The sequence below is a fragment of the Artibeus jamaicensis genome, unplaced genomic scaffold, assembly GCF_021234435.1.
Source record: "Artibeus jamaicensis isolate MK-2021 breed Jamaican fruit bat unplaced genomic scaffold, CSHL_Jam_final contig_452, whole genome shotgun sequence".
Lineage (NCBI taxonomy): Eukaryota > Metazoa > Chordata > Mammalia > Chiroptera > Phyllostomidae > Artibeus > Artibeus jamaicensis.
In genome coordinates this window covers 643591-667725 of record NW_026521837.1, presented here as the reverse complement: position 1 = coordinate 667725, position 24135 = coordinate 643591, and the positions used below count along the sequence as shown (strand labels likewise).

At 38.7% G+C, this 24135-nt stretch overlaps 1 protein-coding gene across 5 annotated transcripts in view; it reads right to left on the bottom strand.

Moving 5' to 3' along the window:
* The window catches only part of GPAT3 (glycerol-3-phosphate acyltransferase 3), a 107124-nt gene that overhangs the window by 56550 nt on the left and 26439 nt on the right, over nt 1–24135 (bottom strand). For all 5 annotated transcript variants that reach the window (XM_053666338.1, XM_037152563.2, XM_053666337.1 and 2 more), the window contains exon 3: nt 15203–15269. In XM_053666338.1, the coding sequence (XP_053522313.1) occupies nt 15203–15269 (67 nt within the window). The remainder of the gene's footprint in view (nt 1–15202; nt 15270–24135) is intronic.

Here is a 24135-nt window from a genome sequence, read left to right as displayed (position 1 = left end):
AGGCTCTGACCCTCATATGTAACAGGTGCAACCTGACCAAAAAATTATGGCTCAAACTGAAGAACAAATCAAAGCCCCAGAGCCAATACTTTTAAGCAACCAGAGGTAGCCAACCTATCAGATGCAGTGTTCAAAACACTGGTGATCAGGAAGCTCACAGACTGGTCAATTTTGGTCGCAAATTAGATGAAAAAATGAAGGCTACACTAAGTGAAATGAAGGGAAACGCACAGAGACCAATAGTGATGGGAAGAAAACTGGAACTCCAATCAATGGAGTGGACCAGAAGGAAGAAAGAAACAACCAAAAAGAAAAGAATGAAGAAACAAGAATTCAAAAAAATGAGGAGAGGCTTAGGAACCTCCAGGACTTAGGAACCTCCAGGACATCTTTAAACATTCCAACATCCAAATGATAGGGGTACCAGAAGAGGAAGAGGAAAAACAAGAAGTGGAAAATTTATTTGAACAAATAATAAAGAAGAACTTCCCCAATCTGGCAAAGGCAATAGACTTCTAGGAAGTCCAGGAATTTCAGAGAATCCCAAAGAAGGTGGACCCAAGAAGGAACACACTAAGGCACATCATCATTACATTAGCCAAGATTCAAATGAAGGAGAGAATCCTAGAAGCAGCAAGAGATAAGGGGACAGTCACCTACAAAGGAGTTCCCATCAGACTGTCAGCTGATTTCTCAAAGAGACCTTAAAGCCAAGAAGGGGCTGGAAAGAAGTATTCCAAGTCATGAAAAGCAAGGACCTATCCAAGATTGCTCTATCTAGCAAAGCTTTCATTTAGAGTGGAAGGACAGATAAAGTGCTTCTCAGATAAGGTCAAGTTCAAGGAGTTCATCATCATCAAGCCCTTATTATATGAAATGTTAAAGGGACTTATCTAAGAAAAAGATAAAAAAGATGAACAGTGAAAGGACAGCCAACTCACAGTTATTAACTACCAGATCTAAAACAAAAACAAACTAAGCAGACAGCTAAAACAGGAGTGGAGCCACAGAAATGGAGATCACAAGGAGGGTTAGCAACAGGGGAGTGGGAGGAGGTGAGGCAGGGAGAAGGTACAGAGAATAAGTAACATATATGGTGGGGAGAAAATAGACAGGGGGAGGGGGAGGGTAGTGTGGGAAATGTAGAAGCTAAAGAACTTATGACACATGGACATGAACTAAAGGGGGGAATGTGGGTGGGCGGGGGTGTGCAGGGTGGAGGGGAATGAAGCAGGGAATAGGAGACAACTGTAATGGCATGATCAATAAAATATTTTTTTTTTAAAAAGAACTAAAAGCACAATATGTGGCATTCCTATGGGGCAATGCCCTCTCCCCATTTTTTAACCCAAAAAGGAAAAAAGGAAGGGGATATTAGTTCTTTTAATCGATTACAAAATACATGTTTTTCTCTGTCCTTCTTACATACATATGCTTATACATATGCCTCATTGATTAACAATCTTGAGTACATGCTGATCATAGAGAATGCAGGATGACACTCTTACAGGCTGAGGTTTCACAATGCCTATGGAATCACACACTTGATTTCTGTTGTGGAGGGCTCATGTGGGTTACCGCTGACTGGCAGGTAAACTTCATTTGAACACATGAGTCATTGAAAATAAGGATATTCATTCATTTGAGCACATCTGTGCCAACTTCACCACAGAAGCAAAAAGAGGAAGGGATAATGTATGCATGATACACTAACAGATACAAACTTAAACAAAAGGCTTTATCACACTTGGAAAAATGCAACATGCACTTATTCTTTGCAAAACTTTAAGTACTTTACACAGACTACTGAGCAGTTGAATGTTATTAATTACATAAAGCCAGAGGGATGGTCTCTGGAATTCATTATTAGTTTGCCCTCTGATTAAAACAAGTGAATGCCACTGGTTGCAAAGGGGTAGCACTGCCCAGACACCACTGTTTTCTAACCTGAAGAAAGGTGTTACTTGCTATGCATATGCACTCTCTCCAAAGCGCTTAAACTTTTTGAAAAGACCTGGAGCAAACATTTCTCCAAGTTGCCATCCTCTGCATACAGTACATTTTCCCAGATATTCAAAGGTAAAAGGATCAAATTATGCCAACTGCCAAGTTTGTCAGTAGTGTTCCCTGCACCCTCCAGTCCCATGGTCCAATCTGATTTCCCAAGTGAAATGAGCAGGTGCAGGCTGCCCAGCATTTAGCCCCAGAGAAGCACGGAGGCAGGACCAATCAACCACAGAAAGAAATGTCAAAGCGGACAGGGTAAAGGCTCTAACAGAAAAGCAGACCACATCGCATTCTTTCCTCTTGTGCAGCAAGTGTCCCCCAGAAGCTACAGGAGACATACAGGATCTACTGGTTCTGCTCCCTAAGGAACCTTCAGAAAATTAGATAGGACTTCAGGGAATTAAAATTCTTCTCTAGCAGCCTGAGCTTCGGGGAAAACAGCTTTGAGGAAGAGAAGCAGGGAAATCAAGCCATGACCTGGAAAAGTTAGTGCAAGGGTAAAGTAGAGCTTCCATCACACTGTCTGAGGTTGTTGGCACACAAAGGGCTAAATCCCTGCCTAAGGGTTTGCCTACTCCCAAGACATCCAGACATTACTGGTGTCTTCTCATCCCAACCTAAGAACTCTAATCACAAGTCAAACGGGCCTTCTCTCCTTTCCCTGATACCTCAAGGGCATATTTCACCAAATAGAACCACCACTATCTGCCCCCATCTCCCCAGCCTTCTATGTATAAAGCATGCTTTGGCACCCTGGCTCCTCACTTTCTCTTTTTTTTTTTTTTTTTTAAGAGAGGGGAAGAGAGGGAGTAAGAGAGGGAAAGAAACGTCTATAAGTTACCTTTCACTCGCCCCCAACCAGGGACCTCACCAGCAACCCAGACATATGCCCTGACTGACCTTTTGGTTCAAAGGCCAGCACTCAATGCACACCAGCCAGGGATCACCTTCTTTTTCATTCAAAAACTTATCCTGCTGCCCTGACCAGTGTGACTCAATTGGTTGGGCATCATCCCAAAGTGAAAGGTCACGGGCTCAACTCTGGTCTGGGGCATATGCCTGGGTTTCAGATTCAATTCCTGACTGGGGCACATGCGAGAGGCAATCAATGTTTCTTTCTCACATCAATGTTTCTCTTTCTTCCTCCCTTCCCCTCTCTCTAAAAATAAATATATCCCCCCCCAAAAAAAAAAAGCCCTGCCTGAGAGCATCAGCAGGAAAACAGATAACTGAGAAATGCCATGACAATACCTGTCAAAGAAAGGAGAAAATGTGAAGACATCTTGAAAGGCTGTTGCTACTTGCTGGCAGAATAAAGAACTGATGACAAGCTTTCTCTGCCTACAGAGACCCTGGCTGGCAAGCAGATACCCCTCTTAAGAGACAATCACTACATGGAGACAGATTGAACAGTGAAACAGACACTTCAAATTTTATAGGAAATTTATTACAAACAAGATGGAAAGGTACTACTAAAAAATGAAAAGAGCTATTATATGATTCATACCTCTCCCAAAATTCTCCTACTATCTATCCTACTTGAAAAAACCTTTATGTAATTTACCTACCAGGCTGGTCATTTTTTTATCATTTTTGCTAAGAAGAAGTTTTCTTACATACAACTTAATTCTTTTATTTGAATTTAACGTAATTTCTTGTTCCATATTTTATGAAAATGGAGGAAAAACTTTCTCCTAATAGTTAACCAACTTTAATTATGAGTCAGTCATTCTTTGGTATTTTTCTAAATAGTCAACTTTCACAGATCTTATTTATCACTATTGGAAACTTTTTTGCAGAATTACAGTAAACCTGAGCTTATCAATGTCTTTACATCACACCTAAAAACTGTTTCACTCTTGAGGCCCTTCATAACCTAATCTTGTCCCCTTAGTCAACCTCATTTCTATGTTTTGTCCCTTCTATAGAGTAAGTCCTTTGCCAATTAAGCTATTCCCTCATCTTCCCAGTTTAGAAATTGCTGCCCATTAGTTAATCCCATCTAACTCCACCTGCCCAGTTCAACACTAACACATTCTCTCTCATGTCCTCCACCTAAAAAGATCTCCTTTCATATTATACTTTTGTTATTTTCTTCTTAAATTAATTAAATGTAGATGTTTGTAGAATCCAATAACATTAACATTGCCTAGTTCTCTACTGCCACGTGGATATATGGATATTGGTGGTATCTCCTTAACCAAGCTATATGAGTTATACAGTATGCATAGTTTAGCAAATAACCTAAGCACACCGAAGACAGTCAGTAACCCATGGAAGAGACCAGAGTCAGTGATTCAAAACAGTTCATCAGTGCATAGCTGAACATACTGTTTTTGCTATGTACTGCAGCATCATTTTAGGTTCTATGCTTTGCCTTGCTTTCTACTGTCTGATTATATAAAACTCTGTATGGCCTTCTGTGGCAAGCCCTTTCCTACACATAACCAAGCCTGGCTATTCTATCCTATTTCAGAGCAACCTCCTTGGGTAATGGATCTTGAATGTCATCTCTCTCTCTCTCTCTCTCTCTCTCTCTCTCTCTCTCTCTCTCTCATTTATCAAAATCATCAAGATTAGTTTAAATTCTATTCCTACTTCCTAGGTAGTTTAAAACCCTGACTAACGTAAATGCATTCAATAAACAAACTGCACTTTCAATTACGTCAAAGCTATCCATACAATCTCAAACAATAAAACCAAACCTATGCCCAAATCCAATCATTCGACAGGTTCCCTTCCTTTCGGTAAGTGATCCTCTGGCACAAGGCATGAGAGCCCTATCTATTCCCCAGATAAAGGTGGTGATAAGGTTTCATCAGGAAGGCCAACTCCACACCAGTTTGTAGTGAGCAGCTACCTGCAGGATTGTGTTAAGGAAAACTTTTGAAGCCACATACAAGTTCAGTGACAACTTCACCAACTAGTAATGTTTGCCAGGGTCACAGAAGGGGTAATGGGTAGAATGGAATTACTGACCCTGTTATTTGGGATCAGAGTAAAATCAAAAGCTTTACTAACATAAATATACCCTCTACTTTCCAGTTTTCTACATTATTTATATATTTGTAATAGAATAATTTTTGCCTTTTTTATCCTGAGTAATTTTCTTTAATGTCTCTTTTAGTTATCAAGACTAAAAATTCTAACCTCAAAGTACTGGAAATATACTATTATTCTCTTGAAAAAATCGACCCCTTTTTTCCTTTCTTAAGTTTTTAATCTTTTAGTATTTTATTTATTTAATTTTTTAGAGAGTGCAAAAAGGATGAACAAAGAGAAAGAGAAAATATCAATTGGCTGCCTTTCACAGGCCACCAACTGGGGACCTGGCCTGCAACCCAGGCATGTGTCCTACCTGAGAATTGAACCTGCAACCTTTTGATCCACAGGTTAGTGCTCAATTCACTAAGCCACACCAGTTGGGGCTACCTCCTTTTTCCAATACCATTCCCTATTAAATTTACTTCCAGTAGTTCCCAGAAACTTATAAACTAATCAATGCTGATTAACAATGAGAGGATTTTAAGCACGGGTATAAATACTAATGATGGAATTAACCATGTTTATACTTATTTTGAACCATAAGTGGGGTAGAACTATGAACACTGTAATCAGTTGTCACCAGCATTTCAGAGAAACCAACGGGCATTGACTTGGCCAGTGTGGTTTAGTTGGTTGGAACATCATCCCATAATCAAAGGGTTGCAGTTGGATCCTGGTCAGAGCACATATCTAGTTTGTGGGTTTGGTACCCTGTCCAGGAGCATATCCCTGGTCAGGGTGAGTAAGATTTCAGGTCCTGACCATATGGGAGAAAGGCAACCTACCGATGCTTCTTTTCTGCATCAATGTTTCTCTCTCTTTCCCTTTGTCTCCAAAAGCAATAAAATAAATGTCCTCAGGTGAGGTTAAAAAAGAAAGGAGGGAGGAAGGGAGGGAGGGAGGGAGGGAGGGAGGGAGACATTGAGAATAACAGGCAGAGTTTCATTTTACCAACTAACATTTTAACACACCACTCAACATAGTTTTGACCCATATCTAGACTAACAGCCTGCATTAACTTCGTTGACTTAGACATAACCAATTTGATTAAAAAAGAAATCCTACAACATAGAAGTACCTGTAAAACTCCACTGTAAAATGAGCTGTCAATTCAATTAAAATGTGAACCTTATGGTTTGACATTTACATACACTATCTTCTATTGTAATGCTAAATGTTCATACTAGATTGGCTTCTTCAAATATTTTATTGGTAATTTGAGATTGAAATGTTACATGTTTCCTAGTACGTGACAAAGCCAACACTCAACAGAGACGATGCCACTTGTGGAAGAGTCACCTCAGCTTTCAAAGGGAGAATGAGAAAGCACTAACCAGAGAAGCTGGTAAGGAAGGCAGGGCTTAGGGAAGGGTGGCATGGGATTTTGAGTTAAAAAAAAAAAAAAAAAAGACAAATTTGGATTCCTTTTCAGGCTGCCTTTGACAAGCCAAATGATCTGAGGCAAGTTACTTGACTTTCTTCACCTGTATCCTCCTTATCAGTAAAATGAGTATTAACAAGACCTTCCTCATGTACTGTATTTTGCCATGTATAATGCACACTTTTTGCCCCAAATTTTTTGGGGAAAAATAGATGCATATTTTTCATAGGTAGTACTAATTTCCTACCTATAGAAATGTTTTTAATTCTTTTATTTATGCTTATGTGTTAAAAGTGTAACTCTAGAAAGCAATAATGATATCCATATGCAAAATAATACCCTGGAATATGATAATTGGTTTTATTTCTAAATGTAAATAAATAAAAATTGAATAAAATAATTAAAACAAAAATTTTTTTTCCTGAAAGTTTGGGCCAAAAACATGGGTGCACATTATACACAGAAGCACATTATATACAGCAAGATACGGGTAAATAATTTTGCACAGTGGAGTCAGTGTCTAACAAATTGTGGTGATTATGATCATTATTGATAGGTTCTCATCTGTAAAATAGAAACAAAATAAAGAAGCTCTATAATCTTGACTGATGTTTTTCTGGGGGGTATGGTGCCCAGAAGAGGTGTATGGGTGGGGAGGTTGATTTGGGGAACATTTCTAAAATAGCTGGCCCTGACTCATGGGGCTTAGTGAATTGAGCACCAGCCTGGGAACTGAAAGGTCACTGGTTCAATTCCCAGTCAGGGCACATACCTGGGTTGTGGGCAAGGTGTCTGGTTGTGGTCATGCAAAAGGCAACACACTGATGTATCTCTCCCTCTCTTTCTCCCTCCCTTACTTTCTCTCTAGAAGTAAATAAGTAAAATTTAAAAACAAACAAAAAAAGCCCTGGCTGGTATGCCTCAGTGGATTGAGTGTGGGCCTGCCAACCAAAGGGATGCAGGTTCAATTCCCAGGCTAGGTACATGCCTGGGTTGCATGCCTGGCCCCCAGTAGTACTCATTGCACTAATTGTACAATGTGTGGGCACATAAGAAGCAACCACACGTTGATGTTTCTCGCCCTCTCTTTTTCCCACCCATCCCCTCTCTAAAAATAAATCTAATCTTTAAAAATAAAAATAAAATGACTGGCTGGATTTTGAATTTGATGGGTACCTGATGAGATGTCATCAAACTCCCAACAGTAAATAGAACTTCTCTAAACAAGTAGGGGATATCAGGGATATATTCTTGAGTTGACTACCCTATCATCTGATCCTATTATCTTCTCACTCTCAAAGAATCCTTAGGTTTTAGCACTCACCCAGTTTCTTCAAACCTCCACAATTCTCAGATGCAGGTACTCATCTAAACTGCTGATGGGTTTAGAACTAAGACAGCTAAATCACAAGATGCTCAGCTGCTGGTTAGTTCTAGGGACAGAAAGAATTAAAAGCTGCTTATATTACTTATGTTTTAAAAAAATGAATTTCACAGAAAATAGGGCACAGGGCATATCAGGCACTCTCTTACTGCTCCATGAAAATAAAAACAATCTGAAAAATAATAGAAACTATTTTTTATGAACTTCCTAACTGGTTTCTTAGGATGGGGGCCTTCTTTTCTGTGATTTGGGGATTAAATCACTCCCTTCCCACACATTACTTCACAATGCAGTTAAGACCATTTGCCTGACCTGACCTACCTTCCTCCTTCCCTGCCAGAACCACTCCATCATGCTGACTCATTGTTGGCCAAAATTGAATGCTAAGTCATGTACTTTCCGAAGTCAGAGCACATGGGAATATGTAGGTCTCTAATTCCCTTTAACATGAAAGTTCCTCTAAAACAGTATATTTCATTGGATTATGAGGTAAATAAAAGTTGAAGGAAGATGCCCTTGTCTAGCCTCTACCTTTCCTAAAGAACATAGGTTTCCTAAGAACCACCATCCAGGGTTCTCTGCTAACCCTGTTATCCACATGCCTTACCTTGCATTCCACACTTCTCCAAACCAGCCACCAAAACCTGCAGAAATCGATTTCTGCTCTTTTAAGGGCCTATTTGTTAGAAAACTAAAATAAATTATGCTAATGATATTGGATACCAATAATTAATGCATTATTCTCTGACAGCAGTGGTTCACAAATGACTGGAAGGGAGAGGGGAGAGGAGGGTTTTTGTCCCCCTCCAGGGGACATTTGGCAATATCTGAAGACACTGTTGGTTGTCACATTAGTGGTGTGCTACTATCATCTGGTAGGTAGAGGACAAGGATACTGTCAAACATCTTACAATGCACAGGATTGCTCCCCATGATAGAGAATTATTCAGCACAAAATGTCAGTACTACTGAAGTTAAGAAACAAGCTCTAAGATGTAATATATTTCTATCAACAAATTCTTTGCTCTGTAGGTTTAAGTTTAAATTCTAGTCACTGGTCAGGCTGAATGGAGATGTGATTTTGAGCAGGTAACCATCAATCAACCCCCAAGAACGAAACTATTTTCTATTCATATAAAATTAGTTCCATTCATCAGACTAAGGACTCTACCTGCATGATTACTGATATTTTATTTGGTATCTTTTTTAATTTTTATGTTTAAAATACAAGGTTAACCAAAAAATGAATTCAACAAAGAAAAGATATCCATCATCATATATGCTTCAGACTTTTAATAAAGATTTTAATTATTTATTGTTAAAGAAAGAGTAAGGGAGGGAGAAAGAGAGGGAGAGAAACATTGATCTGTTGCCTCTTGCACATCCCCAACCAGGGGCCTGGCCTGTAACCCAGGCATGTGTCCTAACTGGGAATCAAACCAGTGACCTTTCAGTTTGCAGGACGATGATCACCCCACTGAGCTACTCCAATCAGGGCCATATATTTTTTAAAGGAAAAAATTATACACAGTTAAAAATCTATTTTTCCACCTTTTCTCCTCCTAGAAAATAACAACTACATATTAGTATATGTCATTTTCACATATATTTTATACTTATCTACATATATCCATATAAATGTACAGTATCTATTTATGGTATTAAATTTTAAATAAATGTAATTATACTATATTTTCTCTTCTCTAACATTGTTTGAGATTTGTCTACTTCTGTTTTCTTCATGTAAATCTAATTAATTCATTTTGACAGCTGTATAATATAAGTAAACTAGCTTACATATTAATATTCCTCCTGATAAGTGACTGAGTTCTCCTAACTTTCGCTGTTCGTATACACTTGTACCATGTCTCCCACATGCTGATTGTCTGGGTAGGTTCAATAGCTTAGAAGAAGTGGAGTTGTGGAGCTGTAGTGTAATGGGCCTTCACCTTTGATAGTGATTGTCCGATTGTTCTCCAAAGTGGCTGAACTAAGTTTTCATGATATTGAATTTAAATACATAGGTGACAAATTTTGTGGCTTTCAAACAAACAAGCAAAATAAACAAATCTTTGTCTTCTATAGATTTATATAAGATGTGAGGATAAAAATGTATGGTACACTTATAAATTTTTCCAGAATTACCTGCTATTAAGTAATTTTTATTACAAGAACAAAAACTGTGATCCATATTTTCAATAAAACAGTATCAATAAATAAACATTTGTAGACCATGGCTAAATCTTGATTCAAACAAAACAATTATAAAATATTTTGAAAATGTTAGGAAAATATATGTGTGGGCTGGGTATACTATGATATTAAGAAATTTGTTTTTTTTTTTTTTTTTTTTCTTTCTTTGTGTTTTTTTTAAAAAAAAAAACCTTAAAAAAAAGAAATTATTGTTTGTTGAAGGTATAGTAGCACTGTAATTATTTTTAAAGTCCCTTTTTAAAAATGCATGGAAAACATGAAATCTTGTTTCTGCATTGAATACTTTAGCAAAAGTCATGGAATGATAGATAAATCAAGTGTGACAAGATCTTGGCAAATGTTGGCTACATGGAGCTCATTATACTACTGTGTTTTGTGTGTTTTTTTAAAAACTTTATTTATTTTTAGAGACAAGGGAAGGCAGGGAGAAAGAGAGAAACATTGATGTGTGAGAGAAACACCAACTGGTTGCCTCTCACACACTCCCAACTGGGAACCTGGCCCACAATCCAGGCATGTGCCTTGACAGGGAATCAAACCATCAATTTTTTGGTTCCTGGGCCAGCACTCAATCCACTGAGTCACCCCTGCCAGGGCTTGTGTATGTTTGAAAATTGTCATCATCATCCCCATCACCAGGCATTAGACTTGCCAATAGAGACAGACTAATAATGAAAGCAGGGATAGACAATTAGCCAAGAAAAAAATCTCAAGCTATTACCCTTCTATATCCCATAATTGTTTTTTTCTCTACAAGTAGTTAGACAAGTCTCAGTATTTTAAAAGTGAGATAACCCAAGCCCTGGCTGGTGTAGCTCAGTGGATTGAGCACGGGCCTGCAAACCTGACAATCGTGGTTCGATTCCCAGTCCGGGCCCACACCGGGGTTGCAGGCTGGTTCCCTGCAGGCCAGTTCCCAGCAGGGGATGCATGAAAGGCAACCATACATTGATGTTTCTCTCCCTCTCTCCTTCCCTTCCCCTCTAAAGATAAATAAATAAAATCTTTAAAAAAAAAAGTCTTAAAAGTGAGATAACCCAATTAATGCATTACATTCCATATCCTTGAAGATAGCAGATACTAATTTGTATTCAGAGAGTTCACACAAAGACAACAGTAAAGTAAGTTGGCTGATTTAAACAGACTACCAAAAACAGCCTGCCTAAGATGAAATGAGTATAGAAGAATGATATTCCTCAAATGTCTATCACAAACTACTATCCCACATGTTCAGTGAATTTACTAGTTTTGTTTATTGTTGATGTAACCAATGTTGTACAAGTATCAACATTGTGAGTCAAGCCTCACAAAAAACATTCCAAAAATTAAATTAGCAGGAATGTTAGGCACCGTATTTTCTCTCTGAATAGGTATAAAATCAGAAGCTTTCCCAGAGCATTTGTCCTTTGTGTGTGTTGGGGGGAGGGGGATAAGGGAGGATCAGGGACTGGAGGGCAAGAGATATAGTACACAGAAGAGGAATTTAGAATTTAGCACAGGGACTTAATTAACAGTAGGCATGTGACCCCAAATCTTAAACGTGTGCTGCCTGCAGAAGCTGGGCAACAAGAGCACCTGAGAAGGTGGCATGCATTTCCCACCACCCACAGGACTGAGTCACACCAACCACACATTCCAGGGAATACTGCCAAAATGACTAAGCTGCATGATCTATTTAATTTGTATTGTTTGTGACTCAGACACCCCAGCAAAGGCAAAGGGGGGGGGGGCTTTATTCCTGACTGTTGGCTTTTGGTTGGTAAGCGTTCAAAATATCCTAATATCATAATGTAATTATAGTGGAATTAGTCTTGAGCATGAAAATGACATAACTGATTATATTCATTACAAGTATAATTAAAATTATGAACTGATTTAAGTTTGATAGCTTAAGTCCTGGAAATCAGTCAGATGCCCAAAGAGTGAGGCTGGTGGTGCCTTGGCAGTACTTACAACAGAGTAAAATGAAAGTTGCTAAAATCTCTGTCAGACCACATCTCAGGGTCTGAGGAGATGGATTTGTTCTATGGCTAGAGTGGTGAAGGCTCAGCTAACCCAAGGAAGCTAAGGAACCTTCTCTTTGCTGTGTTAGCCATCTAGCTTATCAGCTCTCCAGGACAAAAACTGGGGTAGATGATAACACTATATTCCCTGCCAAAGCTGAATGTTACTTGGACTAAAAACATTCATCTTCATCACTGCATTAACAATGGGGAAAAGTCGCACACCTCGAAGAGGAAGGTATAACAACAGAGCTTCTTTAAGAGATCTTGCTTATTATGATCATATCCGAAGCTCGACAACTTAGAGATTTTTTGTTTTGTTTTGTTTTTTCTTTTCTTTTAGAGAGAGACAGAGACAGACAGAGGCATCAACTCTGTCTGCTCCACTTATTTATGCCTTCATTGGTTGATTCTTGTATGTGTCCTGACTGGGCATCAAACCCGCAACCTTAGCATATCGAGAAAATGCTCTAACCAATTGATCTACCCAGCCAGGGCTAGAGAGCTTTTTTAATAGAAGACATAGTGGAATATGGCTAAAGACAGAAAAGAATTATTTAATCATAAAAATGATATTTCCCTAGATTTCCCTTTCAGTTGGCTTGCTCAGTAAAAGAACAAAAGAATTATCATGCAAGAGAGGGAGACTTGAAGTGTCTCCAAAAACGAGCTTCACCAAATTATAAAGAGAAGCAGAAGGAATTTGTTGGTACAGAAAATAAATAGAACTGTGTTCCCTGTTTAGCTAATCTCTTCCTCTCAGTTCCACAAAACTAACATTGGCACTGTATCATTTAGATAGACATCTCGAAATCGCTTCCTCACTCCTGGGAGCCTTGACCTACCTGTGACCCTGGCCTAAACTTTGACCAACTCAACTCAGCCTTGTTTTGTTGCTGGCTGCAGTACAGAGACATGATGCTCCAAAGACAGAAGATTGCACCAGCCAGACACAGAGTGCTCAGTGTATTTCATCACCCTCTGCCAAACATCTAGGATTGAAATGCCACCTCTCCACTGACTCCAAACACCAGCATGTATCAACAGGGCACCCACCCTGGAACAGGGCTACCTAAGCAGGCAGGTGTATACCATGCACAGTTGTGGGATTAAGGGAGATAAAAGCAGCACACGTCAGAGCCTAAATTAGATCTCACATTGTCCTCTGCTTATGCACCTACTTTGGCATTTATCACAGTGGTTTGTTGGATGCATGTCTTCCTACAGGAACCACATCTTAGTCACCTTTGGATCCCCAAATAATCCTGTAAGGATCCCCTTAGGGGTAGAAAATGTCCAATAACTGTCACTCTTTCAGTTCTACTTCCACTCTTTCCAGAGGTACCACTGGAAAGACAAAGACCAAAAACAGAAAAGACAAGCACATGACAAAAAAAACCCAACGTGAAAATATTCGCTTCCATATAGGCTAAAAAAACTAAACCAATGTTACTGGCTATGCTCCCCTAGTGATTTTTTAAATCTTCTTAACCTGTCAAACTGAAACACCTTGTGGCCTTTTAAATTCATAACCCAAGACACGTACCACTACCACCACCAGCACCCCTACCTATAGCACCCCCCAAAAATGGTCACTTCAAGATCAATGAAACCCCAAATTCTCACCAAGTGCAACAGAAAAACAGTAATAAAGTTTGTTCTCTCCTTGAAACATACAGTACACATTAAAAATATATACCCAACCCAGAAAAACAAAAAATTAGTAGATCTGCTACATCTGAGAGAAAGGTATCTGGCAGTAACAAGAGGATATCTAATCTTTGTAGAAATGTTTTTAGTGGTAATACTTTGGTGTTTAAGTAGACACCACGGAAACTCCACCAGTTGCTTCAATCATCAAACATAATAATGAATTATACAAAAATGCACAGATGTTTTCACTCAAATGTTATTTTTAAAATATGCTACAATATAAAATTTCTACAATTCCTCTTAGACAAGCCTCCAGAAGATAAATTTCTTCTACTGCAGTGTTTAACATTTTGATCTCTCCCAAATTATATGGGCACAAAATTGTGCCAGCAATTATTTTTGAAAACTGTATAAAGACATAATCTTTTAATTAAATCTAGTGATTCATTTCTTCCTAATGTGATAGCCACTACTCCTATAGCATTCTACTTCCCTACAAACCTACTGCTTTAAACAATTCTTAAAATTCTCTCAAAAGGGAGTTTGGGGGATAAAAGCAAAACACACAAATAGAAGCAGGGACTGGTTAAATCAATTGATTTGTTGACTCATTTCTAACAAAACTTACACAAGTTCCATAGGCAAAATATAGAAAGCAACATTGAAATAAAGAACAAATTGATAGTAACCAGAGGGGAGGAGGAAGGAGAGAGGGGATAATGGGATGGGAGACAAAAGGGGAAGAAGGGTCATCTAGGAAGGTGTATGAAGGACACAAGGACAAAGCTGAAGGCGGGTAGGATTGAGGGTGGGGCAAGGGGAGCGATGGGGAGTAAATGTAGACAACTGTTCTTGAACTACAATAAAACAAATATTTTTAAAAGCTTAAAACATAAATAAAAGTTTAATATGTAAAAGAAATAACCAGGGTGGGGCAAAAGTATGTTTCCTTTAAAAAAAAGAGAGAAAAAGATTAAATAAGTTCCTTTTCTGCAGGATTTTTCTGACTGTACTGTGCAATACTACTCTCCAAAAGGAAGGTGTTGTATATGATTCCCAAGCTTATTTCACAGGGAAGTTATTTTATTTCATGTATTAACACTTAGCTTTAGCAAGATAGAGTATTCTGAGTAACATACTTTGAGAACCACAAATTAGAATAAAGTATTAATAAAACCTCAAAAATAGCTTTAACTCCCAGGTAGTACAGTTAGTTACCTTTTTTTTTTAAGCCATTGACTGCATCTTTAAAACCATGAACAACCACCTTTAAATGCATGCCTTTACAAGTACACTATAAGAACACATAGGTAAATAGCAATATTACCTTCTTTATAGTAACAACTCATTCAACACTCAAGCAACTGCTATTTTGAACAGAACTATGAATAATCTGAGGCCTACAGAATGCACTGCTCTATGCATATCAAGTTCAAGTTGAGTGGATGTACATGGGTTATTTTATTCATCATATTTTTGGATATTTTAACCATTATGATGAAAGGAAAGACTCACCAACAGAAGCTGAGTTTTTAACAACCGACTCATTCGGGGCTCCTTTTTCAATTCGTAGTGTGGCCCACTGTTTAAAAAAAAAAGACATATTAATTTAAACTCTTCTATAGGCACAGTGTAGCATACTTAAACCATGCTTATTTGGAAGTGAAATTAAACATCAAGCCCTGGTGCTACTTGAATTAAAGAGATACCCCAGTGACTCTCTGATGTAGCACTATTCCAAGTCCCAGGTATACTCTTGTTTTAGTTACTGATAATACCCTCATAATAGCAGGAAAAGATCACACAGCCATTTAAACCCCTCACTCATACCTGGTACCCCAACAAATTACTCCTTGAAAAGGTCGAGAAGCATGTTGGGCAAGAACATACGTTATGGCATCAAGACTATCTGAGTTTAAAGTTACTTAATCATTTTAGGCCTCAGTTTCCTCATAAGTGAAGTGAGGATATTTCCTATCCCATAGGGTTTGCTATGAGGATTAAATGGGATTGACACATGTAAAAACCCAGGGCCCAAAGAACAATTATTCTTTTTATAGCAAATTAGGCATTCAAGGGTAAAACACACTCAAAGAGGCTTAAATGCCTGCATCAATGATAAGCTTGAAAAAGGAGACAGAGTGAGAAATGAAAAGCTGAAGGGAATCAGTGAAGTCAATAACTAAAGAAATCATCTGCAAATGGTTACATTTTAAGATGCACAGGGAAAGCGTTATGTTTATGAGGAACCAGAGGTTTGAAAGAAGCTAAGAGGAGGAAAAATCAACCTCCATATTGTTTTGTACGTACACAGGAGTGTAAAGAAATATTTCAAGATGTGACATCATTTTTTCTTTACATTTTTTAATGCATTTTCAAAGTTATCTATCATTTACATCATAGTTCAATAACTATAAGTTAACTTTGTTGACAGCATTTCAGAAAATCCCAATGGTTATTTTTCTAGTTTAGAAAAGAAACCATTAAAATATTTAGATGATTACAATTTTAGAAGCTAAGCTTTACTAAATTGACTGATTTGGGGTGGGGATGAGGGGAAGAGCAACATAAGAGGTAAAACACATTATAATAATTATAATGAGAACTTAAGCATCCTCGAAGGACAAAAATAATTTATTAAATATATCAAGACAAAAAAATCTCAATTATTGCTAGGCTCAGAGGGATTAAACAGAGAGATAAAAATAACAATGTCAAATAAATAAGAAAATAAACTGGTAGAGAATAAATAACCTAAAACACAAAGAGTAAGGCATGATCTGACTACACCAGGACCCCTGCACAACATTCCAAATAGGCAAGTAAGAACATGACATTTGTGCTTAGAGAAGAGCCTATAAATAGAGGCTTAATCTTCCAGACTTCAAGTGCCAAATCACAAATGATAATAAAACTCAGTCTTAATTTGGTGGCTTCTTTTTCTTTGCTTTGATGACTTAAACTCTAGACCTCCCATGTTTTCTCAATGGAGGTCAAGGTTTATTTCTACAGTTTTTCTTTTATTTGTTATTTTATTTATTGGTTTTTAGAGAAAGAGAGAAAAACATGGATTTGTTGTTCTACTTATTTATGCAGTCATTGGCTGATTCCTGTGTGTGTTCTGAACAAAGATCAAACCTACAACCTTGGTGTACATGGACAATACTCTAACCAACTGAGCTACTCATACTCAGCCAGGGTTTTATAATTTTGTAATGTAAAGCTTTGGTACTTATATTATTTATAAGTAGACCAAAAATATGATTAAAATTAAATCTTATAAACAATCACTATTAATTTTGGAGCTCACTATTTTTATTAAAGGCATCTGATTATGCATTTTATATCATAGTAATTACTTTTAAGTAGGACGATTATTTCATCCTCATGATGGAAAATATTGATATTTTGTAGTTATGGGTTAAATTTTGCCCCCCCACACACCAAAATCATATGTTGAAGGCTTAACTCCCAGTACATCAAAATCTAACTTTATTTGGAGATATGACCTTTAAATAGGTGAACCTGTTACAGTGCGGTCTTTAGGGTAAACCCCAATACGATCTGCTCAGTGCCCTTACAAGAGGAAGAAATTGGGTGAACAAAGAGACACTTAAAGTAAATGGCAGGAATTTTCTGCTCTGTGTATGTATGCTAACTGACCAAAAATTTGAAGGTAGGTTAAATTTTAGCCACATAGAAGAAGAAAACCAAGGAGTTTTGGAATTCAAACTCCACCAAGAGTGAGCATCTACTATGCATCTACAGAGGAAAGGCCATGTAAGGAGACAGCAAAAAGACAGCCATATGCAAGACAAGGAGAGAGGCCTCAGGAGAAACCAACCTGCCACCACCTTCATTTTGAACTTCTAACCTCCAGAACTATGAGGAAATAAATTTCTGTTTAAACCAACCAGTCCAAGGTACTTTGTTATGGCAGCCCAAGCAAACTACGCAGGGGCATCACTCACTGCTGATAAATTCTCTCCCTAAACCTCCATTCCCCAATCTATCAATGGTAGTGATAATAAACCCTATCTCGGATACTAGTTGTAGAATTAAGTTAAATGAAAATCATGGTGCCTTGCTAGTTTTTCTTTATTATTACTTTCTGTCATAATTAGCCATGGCTTCCAGCACATTCCCTATATTTCCAACATCAGGTATAATAACTGAGTATTATAATAAGAGGTGTCATAACCATATGAGAATTATTGACATGCCATTAAAAAACTGGAAAACATGATGGACAGAAAAGAGAGTAAAGAGAAAGCATACTACTTAAAGTAAATGGCATGAATTTTCTGCTCTGAGTATGTATGCTAACCCATCAAAAATTTGAATGTAGGTTAAATTTTAGCCACATAGAAGAAGAAAACCAAGGAGTTTTGGAATTCAAACTCCACCAAGAGTGAGCATCTACTATGCATCAAGTGCGTTTATTCACCTTTCTTTATTGCATCTGCACAGTAACTCTAGGAGGCATATTCTTCTACACACATGTTGAAACTGAGGTTGAGGTAGTAGGTGACCTGCCCAAGGTTACAGAAACAAAAATTTGAAGGAACTTATTCATGCTTCCATCTTATTCTTCAAAAGTTGAGGAAAAAGTTAGTCTATTAACATTTACTATCTGATTAGGTAATTTAATAACATTCCCCTACCTTCTTCTCCATAAATCCTATATTCTCTTCACATTATTTCCCTATAATGTTAGGCCAATGAATAACAATCCTTCACTACCCTCACCCCTATCATACAATTACCTTTCATTGTTGACAATGCCATTTTTCTATTTTTTCTTTAATACTCACCCGAAGATATATTTATTAATTTTATTTTTTTAGAGTTGTATTTATTTACCTTTAGAGAAAGAGGAAGACAAATATCAATTTGACAGAGAAACATCAATCGATTGCCTCTCCTACATGTTGTCCCCAAGCAGGTACTGAACCCGCAGACCAGGCATGTGTTCTGACCAGGTATATAATCAGCAACTTTTCACTTTGCTGGACAATACCCAGGTAACTGAGCCATACCAGTCAAAACTGTCTATTGAGTTTAGAGAGAGAGGATGAGTGAAAGAGAGAAAGAAAAACTTCAGACTTCTGGTCAAGATGAAGGCATAAGTAGATACGCTGTGCCTCCTTGCACAATCAAAAGAAGAACAACAAATTCAAAAACAAAAAAAATAAACAAAACTGCCAGAAAATAGAACTGTATGGAAGTCTGACAACCAACGAGTTAAAAGAGAAACATTCGTAAAGACTGGTAGGAGGGCCAGAGATGGGAAGCCAGGGCAGAGAGGACATCTAGCAAGGTAGTGGCTGGAGGACCAGAACAGGCAAGGCACTGGCTGGCGGACCAGGAGGTCCCACATTTGCATGCAGATAAACCAGGAGAACAACTGGGGAGAGAAACAGATCACACAACCCAGGGTTCAAAAGAAGAAAAATAAAGCCTCAAAACCTCCGGCGGTAAAAATCTGTGGGGGTTGCAGCAGGAGAAGAAACTCCCAGCTTCACAGAAGAGTTCATTGGAGAGACCCACAGAGTCCTAGAACATACACAAAACAACCCACCCAACAATCACTACCAGAAGGGTCCGATTTGCTTGTGGGTAGCAGGGAAAGTGACTGAAAGTCTGCTGAGAGCTAAGCAAGAAGCACTGCTCCCTCTTGAACCCCTCCCCCAGATACAGAGCCACAAGGTATCAATGTAGGCTGTCCCACTCTGCCGAACACCTAAGGCACTGCCCCCTACAGTGTAACAGCTGCACAAGAGAAAAAAAATATGGCCCTAAGGAAAGAACAGATCAAAGCTCCAAAAATAGAACTAAGAGATAAAGAGAGAGGCAACCTATCAGATGCACAGTTCAAAACACTGCTAATCAGATGCTCACAGAATTAACTGAGCTTGGTCACAAAATGGAGGAAAAAGTGAAGGCTATGCAAAGTGAAATCAAAGAGAAATGTACAGGGAACCAACAGTGAAGAGAAGGAAATCAGGACTCAGATCAATGATTTGGAGCAAAAGGAAAAAATAAACATTCAGCGACTTCAGCCAAGATGGAGGCGCAGGTGGAAATACCTTGCGTCCGCGCACAACCAAATCTAACAACAACAAAGTTTTAACAACAATAAACGCAACCAAACCACACAGAAAATCGACAATACGGAGTCTGAAAACAACGAAATGCTCAGCTAAACTGGTAAGAGGGGCGAAGCCAGCAGCAGAGTGGGTTAGCCAAAAAGACCAGGGTGGTGCACAAGCAGCCAAAGGCGCGGATCCCAGGTGGGGGCTAGCTACGGGCGGACACAGGGAAGAGGAGCAGCCGGCTGTCTGAGATCAGTCGAGCTTTTGCGTGCAGATAAACCAGTGAAGAGGCGAGCATTGAGACCCCATGGCACAGGGCAGCGGGCTCGCACATTTCCGCTCGGATAAACAGGCATGGGGCTAGTGCTGGGACGGACTGGATGAGCAGAGAGGACCGCCATTACTCCCTCTCTGACCCCACCCCCACATACAGCATCACAAACCAGCAACTTGGGTGGCCCCACCCTGGTAAACAACTAAGGCTTCACTCCTCATACTTAACTGGCTCGAACAGACCAAAAATGGCTCAAGAACAACTCAGAGCTCCAGAGCCAATAAATCTAAGTGATGAAGAAATAGCCAAACTTTCAGATGCACAGTTCAAAACACTGGTGATCAGGATGCTCACAGAACTGGTTGATTTTAGTCACAAATTAGAGAAACATATGAAAGCTAAACTAATTGAAATGAAGGGAAATGCACAGGAAAGAAATGGTGATGGAAAGGAAACTGGGACTCAGATCAAGGGAGAGGACCAGAAGGAAGAAAAAAATGACCAAACAGAAAAGAATGAAGAGACAAGAATTCAAAAAAATGAGGAGAGGCTTAGGAACCTCCAGGACATATTTAAATGTTCCAACATCCGAATTATAGAGGTACCAGAAGGGGAAGAGGAACAGTCACGAGTGGAAACCTTATTTGAACAAATAATAAAAGAGAACTTCCCCGTTCTGGCAAAGGCAATAGACTTTCAGGAAATCCAGGAAGCTCAGAGAGTCCCAAAGAAGTTGGACCCAAGAAGAAACACACCAAGGCACATCATCATTATATTAGCCAAGATTAAAATGAAGGAGAGAATCCTAGAAGCAGCAAGAGATAAGGGGACTGTCACCTACAAAGGAGTTCCCATCAGACTGTCAGTGGATTTCTCAAAAGAGACCTTACAGGCAAGAAGGGGCTGGAAAGATGTATTCCAAGTTATGAAATCCAAAGACCTACATCCAAGATTGCTCTATCCAGCAAATCTTCCATTTAGAATGGAAGGACAGATAAAGTGCTTCTCAGATAAGATCAAATTCAAGGAGTTAATCATCACCAAACCCCTATTATATGAAATGTTAAAGGGACTTACCTAAGAAAAAGAAGATAAACAAGATGAACACTGAAAGGACAGCAAACTCACAGTTATTAACAACCATACCTAAAACAAAAGCAAACTAAGAGGACAGCTAGATCAGGAGTGAACCATAGAAATGAAGATCACATGGAGGATTAGAACAGGGGAGTGGGAGAAGGAGAAGCGGGGAGAAGGTACAGAAAATAAGTAACATAGACAGTAGACAGAAAATAGATAGGGGGGAGGGTAAGAATAGTAGGGGAAATACAGAATCTAAAGAAATTGAGACACATGTTCATGAACTAAAGTGGGGGAATGGTGGGGGAGAGGTGTGCAGGGTGGAAGGGAATGGGGGGGGAGATAGAACAAATATAACGGCATAATCAATTAAAAAATGTTAAAAAAAAAGAAATAAACATTCAACTAGAACAGAATGAAGAAACAAGAACAAAAAAATGAGGAGAGGCTTAGGAACCTCCGGGACAACTGTAAACATTCCAACATCTGAATCATAGGTGTGCCAGAAGGAGAAGAGGAAAAGCAAGAAATTGAAAACTTATTTGAACAAATAATAAAGAAGAACTTCCCAATTACGCAAGGAAACAGACTTCCAGAAAGTCCAGGTAGCTCAGAGAGTCCCAAAGAAGTTGGACCCAAGAAAGAACACACCAAACCACATCATCATTACATTAACCAAGATTAAAATGAAGGAGAGAATCCTAGAAGCAGCAAGAGATAAGGGGACAGTCACCTACAAAGGAGTTACCATCAGACTGTCAGCTGATTTCTCAAAAGAGACCTTACAGGCAAGAAGCGGCTGGAAAGAAGTATTCCAAGTCATGAAAGACAAGGACCTACATCCAAGATTGCTCTATCCAGCAAAGTTATCATTTAGAATGGGAGAGCAGATGAAGTACTTCCCAGAGAAGGTCAAGTTAAAGAAATTCATCATCACCAAGCCCTTATTATATGAGTTAAAGAGACTTATCCAAGGAAAAAAAGAAAAAGATCAAAACTATGAACAGTAAAATGACAACAAACTCACAACTATCAACAATTGAATTTAAAAAAAAAACTAACTAAGCAAACAACTAGAACAGGAACAGAATCACAGAAATGGAGATCATATGGAGGGTTATCCATGGAGAGGGGGTGGAGGGAGAATGGGGGGAAAAGTACAGGAAATAAGCATAAATGCTACGTACAAAATACACAGGGGAGGTTAAGTATACTATAGGAAATGGAGAAGCCAAAGAACTTATATGTACGACCCACGGACACAAACTAAGGGGCAGGAATGTCAGGGGGGAGGGGTGGCAGGGCAGAGGGGAATAAAGGGGGGGAAATGGGACAACTGTAATAGCATAATCAATAAAGTATATTTTAAAAAATTGTATCAAGTTTAAAAAAGAAAGGAAGAAAAACTTCGATGTTAAAAACATAGATCAGTTGCTTCCCTTACATACCCCAACCAGGGATCAAACTGGCAACCTAGGTATATGCCTGGACTGGGAATTGAACCTTCAACCTTTTGGTGTTGAGCAACCAAGGCAGGGTGACAAGAGCATTTTTAACCTTTAATCTATACTCATCTCTAATAAAATAGAAACTTCACACATATCCTCCTAGAAATTCAGCTATATATACCCTATTGTCCAAATGGATCACTCTCTCACATGCCCTCAGCCAAAAGTTTTACCTTTTATAGTTTGTATTCTTAAAATATTTTTTTCTGTATAATTATAACATTCCTTAGAAACTGTTATATAGACCTTGAAAGTCACTAGTTTAGAGAATCACTACACTTCTAAGAATTTAAGTCTTGTCCTCAAGTAGCTTGCTTATCAGGGGCCTATGTACTCATCTGGGGATATTCAGCCATACAAAGAGCAGCATATAGTAGATGCTCAATAAATATTATGTGAAACAATGAGCAGCCAAGAAAGAGTCAGAAAAGAGCATAAAGCTGGGTCAGTTACTTGACAAGTAGCGATTACCACAATCAGCTATTCAGAAGGCACCCCACATACATTTCAACGTATGTGAAATGTACGCTGAACTTATGTGTGCACAAAAACATCACTAACAAAGATGTTCTAGTACTAAACAATCAGTACAATTTTTAAGGGAACTATCCCTATAGTCAGGAAAAACAGTCTACTATACTAACCCCCACCTAACAGAAATGTCTTTGAAATACCTAATGCTGTTCCAGTGGAAGGATCAAAAGAACTGCCTAATGCACACGTCACTATGATCATAACTATTTCCTGGTGAGCCCACTAGTTCTTCCAAACACAAGCACTCCAGGAAGCTTCAATCTACAAGTCAGAGTTGGTTCAAAAAATGAATCCCCATCCTAATTCCATACATGCCAAGCTTCTTTCTGACCTAATAACTTAGTCTTGGCAAGGAGGGTGGTTCTTTATGCTGCCACTGTCTCTTCCAAGCTAAGTGGTGTATCTCCCATTACAATTCAAAAACTGGTGTTCTTGCCCTGGCTGGTGTGCCTCAGTGAATTGAGTGCTGGCCTGTGAACCAAAGGGTCGCTGGATAGATTCCCAATCCAGGAACATGCCTGGGTTGTGGGCCAGGTCCCCAGTAGGGAGCACTGGAGAGGCAACCGCATACTGATCCTTCTCTCCTTTCTCCCTCCTTTCCTCTCTAAAAATAAATAAATAAAATCTTTTTAAAAAAATTGGTGTTCTTGAGAGTTTGATTGACAAAGAGTATATCTTTGAAAGTCTCTTCAAGTACAGATGGACAAAAAAAGAAAACTTGAGGCCTTGACAAACTGAAGGCCAGTCTTGGGCCAGAGATATCTCTTCTAAGCATAATAGTTATTTAGCAGGCTGATGCCAACTGCTGGCCTCTCTCCTGGACATATCTTTTGCCATAGCCTGAATTAATAAAGCAAGAAATACAGGAGTCAGCTACTGGAAGCCTGTCTGTGGGATTTACCCTCGCTCCATCCTTACTTGGTGTATAAATCCCAAAGACATTGCTGTATGGGAAAA